The 16475-nt window shown below is 37.1% G+C and overlaps 1 protein-coding gene across 12 annotated transcripts in view; it reads left to right on the forward strand.

The window, feature by feature from the left end:
* MIER1 (MIER1 transcriptional regulator) overlaps nt 1-16475 on the forward strand; it is a 57229-nt gene that overhangs the window by 23016 nt on the left and 17738 nt on the right. For 2 of the 12 annotated variants that reach the window (XM_005300102.5, XM_065553998.1), the window contains exons 2-5: nt 936-960; nt 4060-4205; nt 7749-7919; nt 14254-14386. In XM_005300102.5, the coding sequence (XP_005300159.1) occupies nt 936-960; nt 4060-4205; nt 7749-7919; nt 14254-14386 (475 nt within the window). Of the gene's footprint in view, nt 1-935; nt 961-2892; nt 2932-4059; nt 4206-7748; nt 7920-14253; nt 14387-16475 lie in introns of all 12 variants that reach the window. The other 10 variants (XM_065553997.1, XM_065553996.1, XM_042851351.2 and 7 more) reach the window with 9 other exon arrangements.

Genomic DNA, 16475 nt, shown 5'->3' on the forward strand with positions numbered 1-16475 from the left:
TAAGAGAAGGACAAAATTATTCAGGTAACTTTACTTGTGCACATCTGTAGCTCTAACACAAAACATTATCAAGTAAACTAACATTTTTAGCTAGTCCTTTTTAAATATTAGTATTTCACATTTGGAAAAATTGCTAATCTGAAAGTAGCTTTCTTTCCAAGTTGCATTAGAAGGTTTATTTAAATGCAATTTACGTTGGGGGAAGGGGGATGCTGGAAATGCCTTATGCAGGTCATGGGCTGCTAAAGTGAGTCGGTATGGAGATTTAACCTATATAGAGCCTCTATAATAAAAGGTCTTTGCTGAAGTACAGACTTTTTTATATTCCAGAATTCTAAAATATTGTTTGCAGTATAATGTCAATACAATTTCCCTGTTTTTCTGACAAACTAGCATTACACTAGTGCTCGGGCAGGACCAGATGCCTTTTAAGAAAACTTTCAAACTTCTCCCAGTTTTGGGTCACAGATTGATATCTAATAGTTTGTCTCCTTCCTAAGCTTTATGTGAACTTCCTGTTGCAGTTTCTTCTTTTTCTTTTTTGAAGGGGGAAAAAAAAGTTTTTAGTATTTTATCTAACTATAAATGGGGCTTTTTTGTGATGTACTACTTATGATTTGGGAGATGGGGGCTATTTAACTTGGTTTCAGAATTGCTGTATTTTATACTCTCAGGAACTCAGTTATTGCTTCACAAAATGGGGAATTCTTCCCATTAGGTTAAATATAGCAAGGCTGGAAGTATAAAGAAGGAAATGAATCTTCTTTGTCGTTTTAAACCCACTTAGAATGGCTAAGATGTTTCTGATACATTGGTGAAAAAGTGACTGTCAATTCACTGCATATTTATAATTGTATCAGATCAGCTATTGAATTCACGTATGTATGTTTGTACAGACTTAATATGGAAAAACTAATTTATTTTTTTCTTTGTAGCCTTCTCTTCAGTCTTCAAGCCCAGGTAAAAATTTTAATGTAGTATTATTTTTGAGAGGGAGGGGAACACTTCAGTCAAATGTCAGTCATTACCTTCTATTTTTTTTTAAATATTATTGCTATTGGAATTAACACTGCAAAGTTGAAATTAGAGGCATTGCACATTTCCAGTTACTACAGGTTTATCACTGTTGTATGGTTCTAATTTTTAATTAGGTTTGTTAATTGAATAATTAAATCCATTTTTAAATCTTAAAAATAACGTACACCTTTGAAAATATCTTTCCTATGCATCTTATGTTGTCTTACATAAACCATTAGACAGTGAAGATGACAGCTTCCAATTTGATTTTTAATCATTGTTATATTTTAGCATACTTTAATTATTTGTAGTGATTGTAATTCATTCTAGTTATTATATTTGTCATTTAAAAGACACAAATAGGAATATGTATACTAACTGCATTTTTCATTTGCATACATCACAAAACCACCACACAATTTGATATAATTGGCAGCTTTTGATTAGTAGATGACCAGTATTGAAAGTGCAGAAATTTATGTGGGTCAAGATTAAGGTCAATTTACAGAGCATTGTCGTTTGCATAGCAGCTACTTGTATTATGTTTAGAACTTGACTAGTACATAATACGAGACTAGTGACAGTTATATTTGTCCCATGTTTTCCATGCATAAAATTCACTCACGTTAACAGGAAAACCAAAGGCTTTTTTTCACTGATCCTGCAGTACACTCTGTGAACTGTAATCAATAGGAGCATATTTGCTTCTATGGATTACTGAAAAAAAAAAGGAATTTCCATCATCTCTTTTAAAAACTGGTTGATGTCTGATGTTCTGATATGATTAACTCATTTCTGCTGGGCTTTTTAGTGTGCAGTGTTGTAATAAATACTGAGTGCTTGCTTTTTTCACACCTTGCTACTACAGTAACCAGTGTTAATTATATAACGCTTTGTCCAAGATGATTGCCCTAGTCAAGATTAACATCCTAGTAGTTTAAATGCAAGCCTTCCAACATTAGCAGCTTCACTTTTTTGTTGGACTACCTTGTCTTGAACAGTTATACCATTTAACTATGCTTTAGCAATAAAAGCAGTACAAACCCCTAGAGTAGATGCAGTTATATCAGTATAAAGCCTTTTATACTTCTATAACTATATCCACGCTGTACTGGTATAGTTATTTCAGGAAAAAAATCACACCTACATATACTGGTGTTCCGTGAGAAACTGGAGTTTCTTTTAGAATTAGTGTCAGCAGATATTTTTGCTACTTTAGGTAATGAATATGCTGCTTTTGGTTATGAAATTATCTGTTCAGTAAATAGATATTTTCTGCAAATTATGGGGCGATCATTTCAAATGAAAGCCAGACTCTGCTCTGGTGCAAGTCCTACAAAAGATCTGTTTTTGGCGTTGGAAGCTACTGCATCAACAAAAGCAATCAAATCTTTAATTTTTAAGATTTTACAGAGCATCATTGTTCAGTAGTGTTCTTTCATGTAGTGAAAATACCAAACAAAATAATTCAGTACATTATGTAATTGTATAGTAGCATGCATGACTACCTAATAGTGTCGGGTACTATAAAAAGTTGGAAATGTTTATTAAAATAAGTGATTTTTCCATTCCTTTAACATGCAAATTCATGTTTTAAACAGTTTTTTTTTCTTGGAGATTTCTTAATGTCTTTCTGTGATGTAAATTGTCACCGGCAGTGACTTCATAACTTGAAGACATTTACTAAGCTTCTCTCTCATTGCAAAGTAGATGCTAAATTTCACTGTTAATATCCCTGGACTACAGCATATTTGAAAACTTAAATATTGCTAAAACTCATTTAATGATAGTTGATGCACTTTATATTTTAAAATGGATTTATAAACATTAATGCTCATAACACCACAGTGAGCTATATAATATCACTTTTTACAGATTTGGAAACTGAAACACAGATGAAGTTACTTGCCCAAGGCAAGTAGTTAGAAGCGCTGGGATTATAAATCTATAGTTCGTGGGCTTCAGCATTGTGCGCAGTCTGCCTTTCACTTATTTTTTCACTTATTACTGCTAATTGTTACTATATCTAGACTTTTTTACAAAGAATCATGCGAAAGGGGGGGTAAAATAGGTAGAAAATTGCCTGAATGCCAAGGTCTTGACCAAGTGTGCAAAGTCTTAAAACTTCCTTCTAATCTATAATTATGAATAACAATACTCCATTCATGTCCTTTCAGTTTTAAGAATGGTACCTTCCAAGAAGCCAAGAAAATTCCCATCATGTACATCATGGTCAATATTTGTAGTAATTTACCCAGCGTAGAACTCTGGTGCAGGCTGTCGAATATCTCAGCTTTTGAAGACACCAACCCCTAAATGATCAGTTGTATAGAGATCAAGCTGAGGGCTGTGTGTAGCAGCAGTTGGTGTCATGCAACTGTGCAGTACTTTGAAAACTGAAGTCAAACCCTCACCTTTGATTCTTTCTGTAGCTTTTGACCATCTAAACAGAGTATGAACCTCTCCTTTGAATAAATAGGACAGTTGAATTCTTTAAAACTTCAGACTTTGCAAACATCTTTCGTCTAGATTTTATTTTGGTTTGGTTATTGTTGAAATTTTTATTCATTCCAAGTAGGGCTATCAATTAATCGCAGTTAACTCACGCAATTAACTCAAAAATTAATCACAATTAAAAAAAATTAATTGTGATTAATTGCAGTTTTAATTGCGCTGTTAAATAATAGAATACCAATTGAAATTTAAATATTTGGATGTTTTTCTACATTTCCAAACATATTGATTTCAATTACAACACAGAATACAAAGTGTACAGTGCTCACTTTATATTATTTTTTATTATATTTGCACTGTAAAAATGATAAAATAAATATATTTTTCAGTTCACCTCATACAAGTACTGTAGTGCAATTGAAAATGTAGAAAAATCCAAAAATATTTAAATAAATGGTATTCTATTATTGTTTAACAGTGCAGTTAATCGCGATTAATTTTTGTAATCGCTTGACAGCCCTAATACCTAGCTAACTCCTTAAACCCATGATGTGATTGATCAAATTCTTTTCAAATTTTTTATACTAGGAGGTTCAGCAACGTCTGATGACCATGAATTTGACCCGTCAGCTGATATGCTGGTTCATGATTTTGATGATGAAAGGACATTAGAAGAGGAGGAAATGATGGAAGGAGAAACAAACTTCAGTTCTGAAATAGAGGATCTTACAAGGGTAAATGGCACTTATGGGTTATAAAACAAAAGTATTTTATGCAAGATGGTTACATTTTGTTGGTTTTTGATCACAAATACATTGGCGAACAAATAAATCCTAGGAATGGTGACCTGTTGAGGTACTTTGCAATTAAAAAATCTGTAGCAAAGAAGCTGATATGTATATAATAGACTGGAATGCTTGTTGAGGTATAGTTTTTTTGTTTATACCTATTGGTGTAGATGTTATATTTTAGACCTATCACAAACGAAGTGCTCTAGCTAAATGTTTGTTTTACATAAATTGATTATTCCCTGTTCATTTGATTAGTACATGTTAGTTTCAAATTTCTGTAAATAAACTCCTTCGTCCCATAACTTTTTTTTTTTAATTTTACATTTTAAATTCTTTATACAAACATTCATCCTCATACCAGTCCTGTGGTGAAATAAGTAGTATTCGCCCCATTCTGTAGGTGGGGAAACTGAGACAGGGATTAAGCAATTTGCCCAAGGCCACATCATGAGTTGTCAGTAAAGCTAAGATTAGAACACCAATTAATGATGACTATGCATACATCTTAAAATGTGTACTGAAAATAATTGCATTCTAAGATTTATTTTTTTTATCTTGGGCTCTTGCTGTCATTTAAATACTGCTTTAAGTGGGCTCTTGGGGGATATGAACTTGGCAGAATTTTGACTTCAGTTGCAACTGGTTATTCAGTCAGGAACAATACTTTGTGGCTTAAGGATGTTCATAATGAATTCTAAACTAGTTTAAATGTAGTCTGTGATTTCATTGGTTGAAAGGCTTTGAGCACATGTAATTATCTTCAAATTTATATCTAAAGTACAATTTTCTTCAACTACAGTAAATCACTACCAGTTCAACTTTAAAAAGCTGTTTAGCATGTTTAATCTTTAGTAGCAATAATGAATGGTCACTTACATTTGTAATTGCAGGTTTGATATTAAAGATGAAAATGAAGTTAAGTAAATCAGTTTATTACAAATTTGGAGACACTTTGTCTAGAAAGGTGAACTCTGGGAAATAGGAATCCTCAAGTATGTAGAGAGAGCTTTCAATACAATTGCTTTCCTTCCTTATATTTTATATAACTTTTTCAAGGGGCAGCTTGGTGGTATAGTTGTGTACTACCTTGTGATGCCATGGCAATGATCAAAGGTCAGGACCAGAGTTTGTTCCTTGGCAGGAGTTGGAAACTATGGTGGGTCTCCATGTTTTGGCTCTCTGCTGAGCAAGACAATGAGCAGTGTTGCTGTTTAGATCTAGGAGGGAGCCATGTGCTACCCCTCTGTAGAGGAAGGGTGTTTATAAATTGGCCCTGTATTCCACTGTACAGTTATCAGCCTGTTGTGAATGGATCCTTGGATCCAAGCCATCTAGGTCTGGGCAAAATTTAGTCACTGGTTCTAGCTCTGGAACACTCTTCCCAGGCTCAGATCTCTTGTCTGACACCCTTCCTTGAGATGTGGAATGCCACCATCCAGCTCCTGCATATCCTGAAACCAGTGTCAGACCTCCCAAGTCACATGCTCCATGAGTTCCACCTAGGTTGTGGGCACTCCGGGCTTACTAGTTTAACCCCTTCAGAGACCATGTAGTAGGAAAGAAAGGAACACAAGTTTAGCAAAGGAAGTGCTTAACCATAGTGACTTTACTTTTAAAACTTCAAGAGTTATAGATCTTTGAAAATAACACAAAGTCCAGAGACATACCATCCCCTAGTCTGAGCTCACCCCTATTTATGAGTCCATGGTTTGTCAGCATTTCAGGCTGGGCAGTCTCTCTTGAAGTTCACACGTGGTGGTGATTGGCCCCCTATGGAGAGTACATCCTCCATGGCCTTAAATAGGGCCTCAGACTCTGTGCCATGTGTTCACAATAAGAAGCTCCAGATCTAACTGTCATGTTTCTGTTCTCCCTCCCACTCTACCTTTGTAGGCCCCTGTGTAGAAAAAAAACAACATTGTTTCATGGGGGTGGGCCAGTAGCTGAGAAATGAAGTGATGGCCCTAGTCTTGATGGATCTCAGTTATAGTCCCTTCAAGGTGTCATACATCTTTCCTGGGCAGGGTAGCTCTCTGGGATACAATATCTGCCCTGGGGAAAGTTCAGACTTGTGCAGTTACAGTGCTTATATTTCTACAAATAGGACAACATAGAGATCATAATTTGATACTCACCTTGTCACAAATGGTTGCTAGAACCTGAAGCTTTTTTTGGAGTGTAATGGGGTAAGGCAGGCTCAGAGAATCCACCTAAGTAAAGAGAGATAAGGTGGGTGAGGTAATATCTTTCACTGGACTACTATTGGTGAGAGAGGCAAGCTTTCAAGCTATACAGAGTTCTTCAAAAGAAAAAAGAATATGTAAAAAATTTGCCACCTTACTCAACCAATCTGCTGCTTGTGTCCTGTCTGCTGGCTTCATGATAAAATATATTTTTACTTTTTTTGCTTTTTGGGAGCACTGTAATGCTAAGGGATTGTCAGCTTGATTCCTTGCTTCTTTGGGTACATCCAGACTACCTGCTGTATCAGCGGGTAGCGATCGATTTATCGGGGATCGATATATCGTGTCTCGTTAAGACGCGATATATCGATCCCTGAACGCGCTCCCCGTCGACTCCGGAATTCCATCGGAGAGAGCGGCGGTAGCGGAGTCGACGGGGGACCCGCGGCCATCAATCCCGCGCTGTGAGGACCCAAGGTAAATCGATCTAAGATACTTTAACTTCAGCTACGCTATTCACGTAGCTGAAGTTGCGTATCTTAGATCGATATCTTCCTCACCCCCTCTCCCCCCCCTCCCCCCCGGGTAGAAGTTCGAAGTTCCAATTACAGGGCAAACCAGATGCACTTGTGCATCACCATTTAAGGCAGTGAGGTTATATAGGTGTTAGAGGGTATAATTTGGCCAGCACTTCTTACTAATGGTTCAGGAGAATGAAAGATCCAATGCTGAATTTGCAGGGCTGACAGTTAATGTTTTGTATTGATTAAAAAAAAATTAGGAGACATATGTAGTCATCTTTCAGAGTAGAACCTCTTTTAAATATGAAGACCTAAAAATGGACAAATATTTTAAAGGGTTACTTTTAACTGTGCACATTTGTAGACAATTTTTAGTAGTTTTATTTTAAGAAGTAGTGCAACAATGTGCTCAGTAGTATTTACCTCTTGCCTGTGATGAAGAGCTGAGTGGTATCTGTGTGAACAGTGACCTGCTAGTCAGTATTGTGCATAATTTGAGAATATGTATGCAAAATCAGGTTTAAATTCCTACACTGCTAGAAGTTGGAAGTCCTGCCATATGTCATTCAATAAGTAATTTTCCCCAGATTTGTAAGGTTTCCAATTTTTTCCCAATGACCACATTTTCATGTTAGCTGAGATAGTCTTAACACATGCATTCCTCACGTATTTGCCCATGCTAGGTTACTTGTAAAATACATATCTTAAAAATGTGGAGAAGGTCTGTGTAATGTGAAATGTCTTTGTGGAAGTCAAAACTTTGCTTGGTGGATGTTATTCAGGAAGGTGAAATGCCAATTAATGAACTACTTAGCCTTTATGGCTATGATGGTACAGTCCCACTCCCAGAAGACGAAGATGACGACGATGAGGAGGAAGAGGAGGAAGAGGAAGGAGAAGATGATGAAGATGTTGATAATGATGACAACAGTGGCTGTAGTGGAGAAAACAAAGTAAGTGACTGTATTAATTGGAAAAAATTTCCCATTCAGTTGTCTAGTACTAGGTCCTGAAATTCTGAACTAGTTTGCATGCTCCTTCTAGTTTAGTCACTAATAGTTCATAAAAGCCCTACATGGACATACAAGATGCCAAACCACAGCAGAACATAAAAACAGCCATCCTGGGTCAGACCAGTGGTCCATCTACCACATTATCCTGTCTTCTGACAGTGACCAATGCCAGGTGCTTCAGAAGGAATGAACGGAACAGGCAGTCATCCACTCCCAGCTTCCGGCAGTCAGAGGCTAGGGACACCCAGAGCATGGAGTTGCATCCCTGACCATCTTAGCTAATAGCCATTGATGGACCTATCCTCCATGAACTTATCTAGTTCTTTTCTGAACTCCATTATAGTTTTGACCTTCACAACATCCCTTGACAATGAGTTTCACAGGTTGACTGTGCATTGTGTGAAGTACTTCCTTTTGTGTGTGTTAAGCCTACTGCCTATTAATTTCATTGGGTGATCTCCAGTTCTTGTGTTATGTGAATGAGTAAATAACATTTTCTCCACACTAGTCACAATTTTATAGACCTTTATTATATCTCCTCTATTCATCTCAATTCCAAGTTGAAAAGTCCCAGTCTTTTTTATCTTTTCTCCTACTGAAGCTGTTCCATGCCCTTAATCATTTTTGTTACCCTTCTCTGTACCTATTTCAATTCTAATGTATTTTTTTTGAGATGGGGTGACCAGAACTGCATATAGTATTCAGATTATGGGCATAGCATAAATTTATATAGTGGCATTTTGATATTTTCTGTTTTATCTGCTCCTTTCCTCATGGTTCCTAATGTTCTGTTAGCTTTTTTGACAGCCGCTGCACATTGAGCAGATGTTTTCAGAGAGCTATCCACAATGAGTCCAAGATTGTTGAGTGCTGACAGCTAATTTTTAGACCTTGTGATATTGTATATATAGTTCAGATTGTTTTCCAGTTTGCATTATTTTGCATTTATCAACATTTTGAATTTCTGACATTTTGTTGCCTAGTCAACCAGTTTTGTGAGATCCCTTTGTAACTCTTCGCAGTCTGTTTTCAACTAAACTATCTTGAGTAATTTTGTCTTGTCTGCAAATTTTGCCACCTCACTGTTTTACCCCTTTTTCTGGATCATTCATGAATATGTGGAAAATCATTGGTCCCAGGACAGATCCCACTATTTACCTCTCTCCATTCTGACAATTGACCATTTATTCCTACCCTTTTTTTTTTTTTTGTATCTTCTAACCAGTTACTGATCCATGAGAGGACCTTCCCACTTATTCTAAGCACTTAGTTTGCTTAAGAGCATTTGGTGAGGGACCATGTCAAAGGCTTTCTGAAGGTCCAAGTACATTATATCACCCTTATCCATATGTCTGTTGACCAATTCTGGTAGATTGGTGAGGCATGATTTCCCTTTACGAAAGCCATGTTGACTCTTCTCCAACAAATCATGTTCATCTAGGTGTCTGATAATTCTGTTTTTTACTGTAGTTTTAACCAATTTGCCTGGTATTGAAGTTCGGCTTACCAGCCTGAAATTGCCAGGATTGCCTCAAGAGCCTTTTTTTAAAAACAGGTGTTGCATTAACTATTCTCCAGTCATCTGGTACAGAAGCTGAAACAGAAATAGTTTGCACTATGTTGGGAGGCAAATCTATTATGAATACTTGCATGAATACTGCACTCTTAAACACTGCAGAATTGATTCCAAAAGGTCTCCAAATAGAAGTGTGGAAGAAGCAACAAATAGTGCAGCCAATGGATCTTTGCGTAAGACGTCCACCTGGCCCAAACCTGAGTTAATTCAGTCCTCTGATAAAATCAGGTGTTACTCCCCTCATCCCTCTTGCTTTATATCCAGTTGTAGTTGGTTAAGGATCAACTGATAATGAGCTTTGGCCCTTTTACACATGTTGAACCATAACTGTTGTCTGCCAAGTTTCTTGCCGCTTCATCTAATACCTAGTCACTGTCAGATCCAGAATAAACTTGTCTAGATGGACCAGCAGTCTGACCCAGTCCAGCAATTTCTATTCTCCTATGAAAGGCACTTTTACTTGAACTTTGCTCACTTGTTCAGGAGTGAGCTCTAAACATCTTCTCAATCCCATAAATCCTTGGTGTATTTATGCATCCGAAGAAGTGGGCTGTAGTCCACGAAAGCTTATGCTCTAATAAATTTGTTAGTCTCTAAGGTGCCACAAGTACTCCTGTTCTTCTTTTTGCGGATACAGACTAACACGGCTGTTACTCTGAAATTCATCTTTATAGCATTCTGGATGCTATAGAGACAAATTATAAATTGCATATACTGTAGCATTATATGCAACAGGATCATAGTCTGCTTTAAAGCATAGTGTCTGACTCTTCTGAAAACAATGTATTTTATATACTTGAGCCTATCATTATGGATGTGATAATTCAGTAGTTATTTTATTGATGAGGTGTGGTACTGAAATAAAAAGTCTGCCTGAATTTCAGAAATTCAGGCAATTTTAAATCACTTTTGACTGACTTATTAAAGACTGACGATGATTGTTCCTGTATAATAAATAGTTAAAAATAAATGATCAAATATTTTGTGAGAATATATCATTATAATCATGGCCTCTTTAAAATGCAGTCCTGTGAACTCTTAAGATAAACAAGCATCTTTTTAGAAGGCAGTTTTCTGCTTGCAGTTCTCCAGACCCTGCCTTTACCTATAGTTCTAATTATTCTGTTTTTGATTTCTGTACAGTCATGACATAATTATAACTTGGCCATTGTTGGTGGCCTTTTAAAGCATATAATCTTACAATATTACAGTTGTAATATAAAATCCTTTGTACGGTTAATACCAAAAGGATCAAGGGAGTTTAGGAAACTTAGTATGGATTGAAAAAAGAAAATATTGTCCTTCATATAAATGTACTGTTTATTATAGCACTCACAACTGAGGCTCCATCTCACCCATTTTATAGATATGGAAACTAAAGCATAGACAAGTTAAGTGACCTGCACAAGGTTGTGTGATAGGTGTAAGGGTAATGAGATATAAATTATGGCCAGGATCACCTGTGTCTTTGAGGTTATTTAGCATTGTTGCTGTTTTGAGAAAGAAACCAATTTGGTATGATTTATGGATTCTATTAAGATCATGTGAAAGCAAATATAATTTAAATCAAGATATCACTGTCTAAATTAATATAATTTTCCGAAACAAACAGGATGGAACAATACAATGATTAAATCTAAGGCTACAGTTGAGGTTGAATTGATTAATCAAGATATTAATCACATGAAATGGGATCTACAGTTGATCAGATGATCAAATCAACACAGTCAATCATATCAGGAGGTCAATGAAATACATGATGAATCTTTGGTCTACTTTTGATTGCTTTGGTCTAATTTCAGCTCTTAGGTTTAGTATGTGGATGAGGTGTTGGTGTCCTGTGATAAACAGGTCAAACTAGTTGATCTGGTGATCCCTTCTGGCCATAAACTCTGACTCTAACCTTACACATAGTAACCCTGTACAGTCAAGGAGGCATAGTTTTTCTCAGCTTTTGAACTATTATTACACTCCTTCAAAGCACCATTAATTGAATGATGTACTCTATTTGCTCCCCTTCTGGCTAACTTACCTACTTTAATACAGTGGTGATCAGCAACTCATGATTCCCCTAGCGGGTAGAGTAATTTAATGCTGATACCTTTAAGAATGAAGGGTTACACTCTGTGATCTGTCACCTGCTTAGAATTTGAGTTGGTATCTAATTGTGTTCTTTTTAATATAGATTTACATAGTGCTACTACTTAAACATCTACATGTTCACATATATTCACACGTTAGAAAGGTTAGCCCCCTTACCACAGCAAGAAATTAGTTACTACACAAACCACCAGTTCTCTAATTAAAAGGTTGCCTTTACTTTCGTCCAGACCTAAGGACATAAGCTAAGGATACAGCTGTTTTTTGAGCTCCTGTAATGTAAATCCTATTTAAGATAAAGGAAATTAAAGTTTATACATGCTAGGCCACATTACAGTAGACCCACTTGCTTTACTTGGGTGTTTGACTGAGCAAAGAATAGAGCTCTTTAACACACACTCTTACATGTTTGGTCTCTGTTCAACATATGAGTGAAATCCTAGCAGCAATTTTTAGTTAAAAGATTAAAATATGTTGTAAAATTCTAACTATACTTCTAAAAATAGGGCTATAGCAAAAATGGCTGAAACATGGCATTTGCTTACTACTTAAGGAGCATTAGTGCCTTACGTCAACCTCAGTTTTTTGTTAAAATCTATCAAAGTTCTGACCATTTGAAAATTGCATGCTGAATAGAGCCCCAACTCCACAAGCTCATGTGTGTGGCTGGACTTTCTGTACCCTTGTCAATATTCCATTGACACTTCCATGCCTTGTATCAATGGGGCTCTTGCCCACACGTATCAGTTTACAGGCTTGGAGGCTTTGGATGGAATGCACTGAGTACATGAGCAGCTCTTTAACGCATGAAAGTTTGTTCTTGTGATTTAAAAGCTCCCCGGTAAAAATTGCCAAGTCTGTGCAAGTTGAATAACTGAGAGAAGAAATTTTTAAGGTATGGATATTGTACTTAAGGAAACAAACAAAGCCGTAGAAAACAAATTTGAGGGCGGAGGGGGTGTACTTAATGCAACATAGAAGGTGGAAATTTAAAAGGAATGACATTAATTAAAAAATGAGAGGTTCCTATGGAACCATTGATTTGGCTGTATTGCATTTGGACCGTTTTTGATTTCCTGTTTACTTATGAAACTTGCAGCTTATATTCTGCTTTGTCATTAAAAGCATACAGGATGTCCACAATGTGTCTGAGATGTTGCAACAAATAAGTTTGAGCAAGTTGCATTAGTGATCTTCACCAAATGCATAAATCAATCCACTAACTCATTTTTTTTAACCCTTCTCATGTAACTTTCTTTAATTCTAATATCTTCCACTATGGTGGTTTCATTTCTGTACAGCATCTGTTCTTTTAATATTTGATCTTTCTACCATTTTTACTTAACTCAGTGATGTTAGAATTGGAGTATGCTGATATATTCTTCTTGTGGGGTGAAATCTAATTATTGAAGGTTTTTATGATAACCTCACACCTTGAAGAGTAACTTTTTTTTTTGGGTACATCTCCACTACAAGGTAGGGGTGTGATCCCAGCTCACATATACATACTTAGCGCAAGTATAAATAGCAGCATATTTGCAGTGGCATGGGCAACAGCACACCTTAGCTGTGCCAAATACGTGCCCACATGGGGTTCAAGCAGGTTTATACTTGGCATGGCTGATCCATGCTGCCGCTGTCTGTGCTGCTGTGGCTATGCTACTATTTTTTACTCATGCCAGCTCTCTGTATGTGTATGCGAGCTGGGAATCTCATCCCTAGCTTGTAATGTAGATGTAGCCTTCCATGTGACTAGAAATGATTATCCAGCGTTTCCTAATCCTGATATTAAAAGAACATCCAAAATTCTGGGGGAATGGTTTTAAAGATAGGGGTATACTTTAAGAGCAAGAGAGCTGTAAAGAACTCTATGCATTTATAATTTCCAATTTTTTTAGCTTATAGTGTATAACTTACTCCATCAAACACAAAAAAACCTCACTACTTAATAGTAAAGGGAATTTGTACCATTCAGTGTTTGTAGGTTCACTGACACACTGAGTGCCCAGCATGAGAATTTTTGTGAAAAGCTAGTGCTTCACACGAATAAGGTTGTGAGATTGACTTATCCCTTGGTTCTGAGATCCACAAGCTGCATATCCTTACAAACAGTTTAACAAAAAATTAGGACTGTACACCCGGAATTGCTCCTAGCAAAACATAGAATCACTCAGTAATGGCAATCCAACATCCCTGCTCAAAGCCTGTTTAGGTATACGATAATTCACGTAAGTGTGACAGTACTTATTGTTGCTCATGGTATAAAACTTTAACCCTAAATTTCCATGCTGGAAAAACTAGATACAGTGGTTAATTCTGGTTAGCTCATTTAAGACTTAATGATAAACCTGACCTGCTTAAAATATTTTTTCAAAATCTATATCAATGCTGTGTAATGCATCTAAACAATCTTTGTGGCTGTCCACAGCCTGTACCTGTCATTCGTAACACTACAACGTATACTTTATTATGTGTAGAACATCCTCTTTTGTTTGACATTTCTGGAAATATAAATAAAATGTTATCAAAAAAGAGAGTGATGATTATCTCTAATGCAGAAGGTGTAAATGGTCTCCTGTTTGCTTTATTGTATTTAAGGAGGAGACCATAAAGGATTCATCAGGTCAGGAGGATGAGACACAATCCTCCAATGATGACCCAGCACCATCTGTTGCTTCTCAAGATCCGCAGGAGATAATTCACCCACGTCGATGTAAATATTTTGATGCAAGTATGTGCTGTTTAGTACTATGCACCACCATCTAAATTGTCATAACTTTATTAAGATCTAGAATTAATGAAATATTGAGTTACTAAAAAAATCTGTCTTACAGCTTGTTTGTCAGATCTTTTTCTTCTCCCACTGCTGTTCTTTATTATCAATTCACTTAAACATAGTTTTTTGTTGTCCACGCTCCTTAGCATATGATAAAGCCTCTCTTTTTTACAAGTCATGGACTTTGTATATTTGTTTTATTAAAGGAAAAGTGTAGGATTAAATCTGGTGCACAATTTAAAAAGAAAAGCAAAACCTAAGGCCAATGGAAATGCTTTCAATAACTTCTTAACATTTCAGTGGAAATGTAGTCCCCAGTCCTGGAAACAGGTCCACCTGGGCATGCCTCTACACCTCTGCAAAGCTCCCTTGCCATCCCCTTGGGGCCCCAGTGACGTCTTCCCATGTGGACCAGCTTGTAGGATCAGTACAAATATTCCCTGCAGTGTTTGTAACCTTGTATTGCTCAACTGTAGCATTTCCCCAGCTGTGGTCTGTGGAGCACTGCTGATGGTCCAAGAAGAGTTGGTTGGCTGCAGGGTGCTGGCTCACTACCTTATTCACCCTAAAAAGACCATAAAATATTTTGTTTTCTTATATAAATATTCCAAGTAAGCAATTGCTGTAATTGCTACGTGGAGACTAAATTATAAATGGGAGAGGTGCTGGTCCACAAGACCATATCTGTTAAGTTGTGGTCTACTCCATGAAGAACTTTTTGAGAACCCTTGTCTTAATGAGTGAGAACTAGAAAATAAAATTGACAAGAAACAAAAGCAAAACTGCTTATTTTTTGGTCTAATCTCAGTAATGGAAAAATGAATAAAAATAATCAAACTAAAATAGATTTAAAAAAATTATTTCAGGTTTTAATAAGCTGCGGTGGGGATAGCAATACAGAGAAGGACATTTGCTTTTAAAATATTTATCTTGACGACGTCATTTTCAGTGCTACCATTTCCCTGCTCCATACTTCCACTCTTCGTTCATGTCTGTTTCTTAGATGTGCTTAAAATTCACGCTTGCAGCCACTTAGAACTGCTGATCTAGTGTTATGTAACCCTCCCCTTACCCTCACTGCTGTTGTAATACCACTTATCTGGGTCTCAAACCTGCATTCTCCTAATGAATAGCATCTGGTATTACCAGCCAAGTCATTTGGACAACCAAATATTTCACTGTGGGAGGTAGCCGTTTATACCAGAGGAAGGTAAAAGGCATCATTCCCAGTACAACTCTACCCCGATAGAACGCAACCCGATATAACACAAATTCGGATATAACACGGTAAAGCAGCGGGACCCCCGGGCCCTTTAAAGCGCCACCCGAGCCCTGCTGCTTTACCGTGTTCTATCCAAATTCGTGTGGAGCCCCAGGCCCTTTAAATCATCGCCCGAACCCGGCTGCCGGAGCTCCGGGGCTCCGACAGCCAGGCTCGGATGGTGATTTAAAGGGCCTGGGGCTCTGGCCACTGCGGAGAGCCCCGGCCCCTTTAAATCCCCGCACGAGCCCTGCTGCCAGAGCTTCTGCAGTGATTTAAAGGGCCCGGGGCTCCCCACAGCAGTTGGAGCACCGGGCCCTTTAAATCACTGCCAGGGAAAGCCGGTCCAGTCTGGCACAGCTTACTGGCCCAAACCCGATATAACACGGTCTCACCTATAAGGCGGTGAGATTTTTTGACTCCCAAGGGCCATGTTATATCGGGGTAGAGGTGTATTTGGAGTCTTACAATATGTTTGTTTGTTGTAAACTATATGTTTACAACAAACATTACAACCTTATAGTTAAAGGTTGTTTATAGCTCCATATACCCAGTGCTTTAAAATAAAGGAAATTAACATTTAAAATTCTTCACATCTGCATCATTAGTTATGTCATTAGAAATGTCATTTTCAAGTTTATTATTTGGATTGCGGTAGCACCTGAGAGCCCGTCATGAACCAGGACTTGTGCTAGGCACACAATAAACACAGCAAAAAAAGACAGCCCTTGCCCCAAAGAGCTTACAATCTAAGTAACATTCTGCTTTTAATGTTTATCTAAC

Source organism: Chrysemys picta, chromosome 8, assembly GCF_011386835.1.
Source record: "Chrysemys picta bellii isolate R12L10 chromosome 8, ASM1138683v2, whole genome shotgun sequence".
In the NCBI taxonomy this organism is placed as follows: domain Eukaryota; kingdom Metazoa; phylum Chordata; order Testudines; family Emydidae; genus Chrysemys; species Chrysemys picta.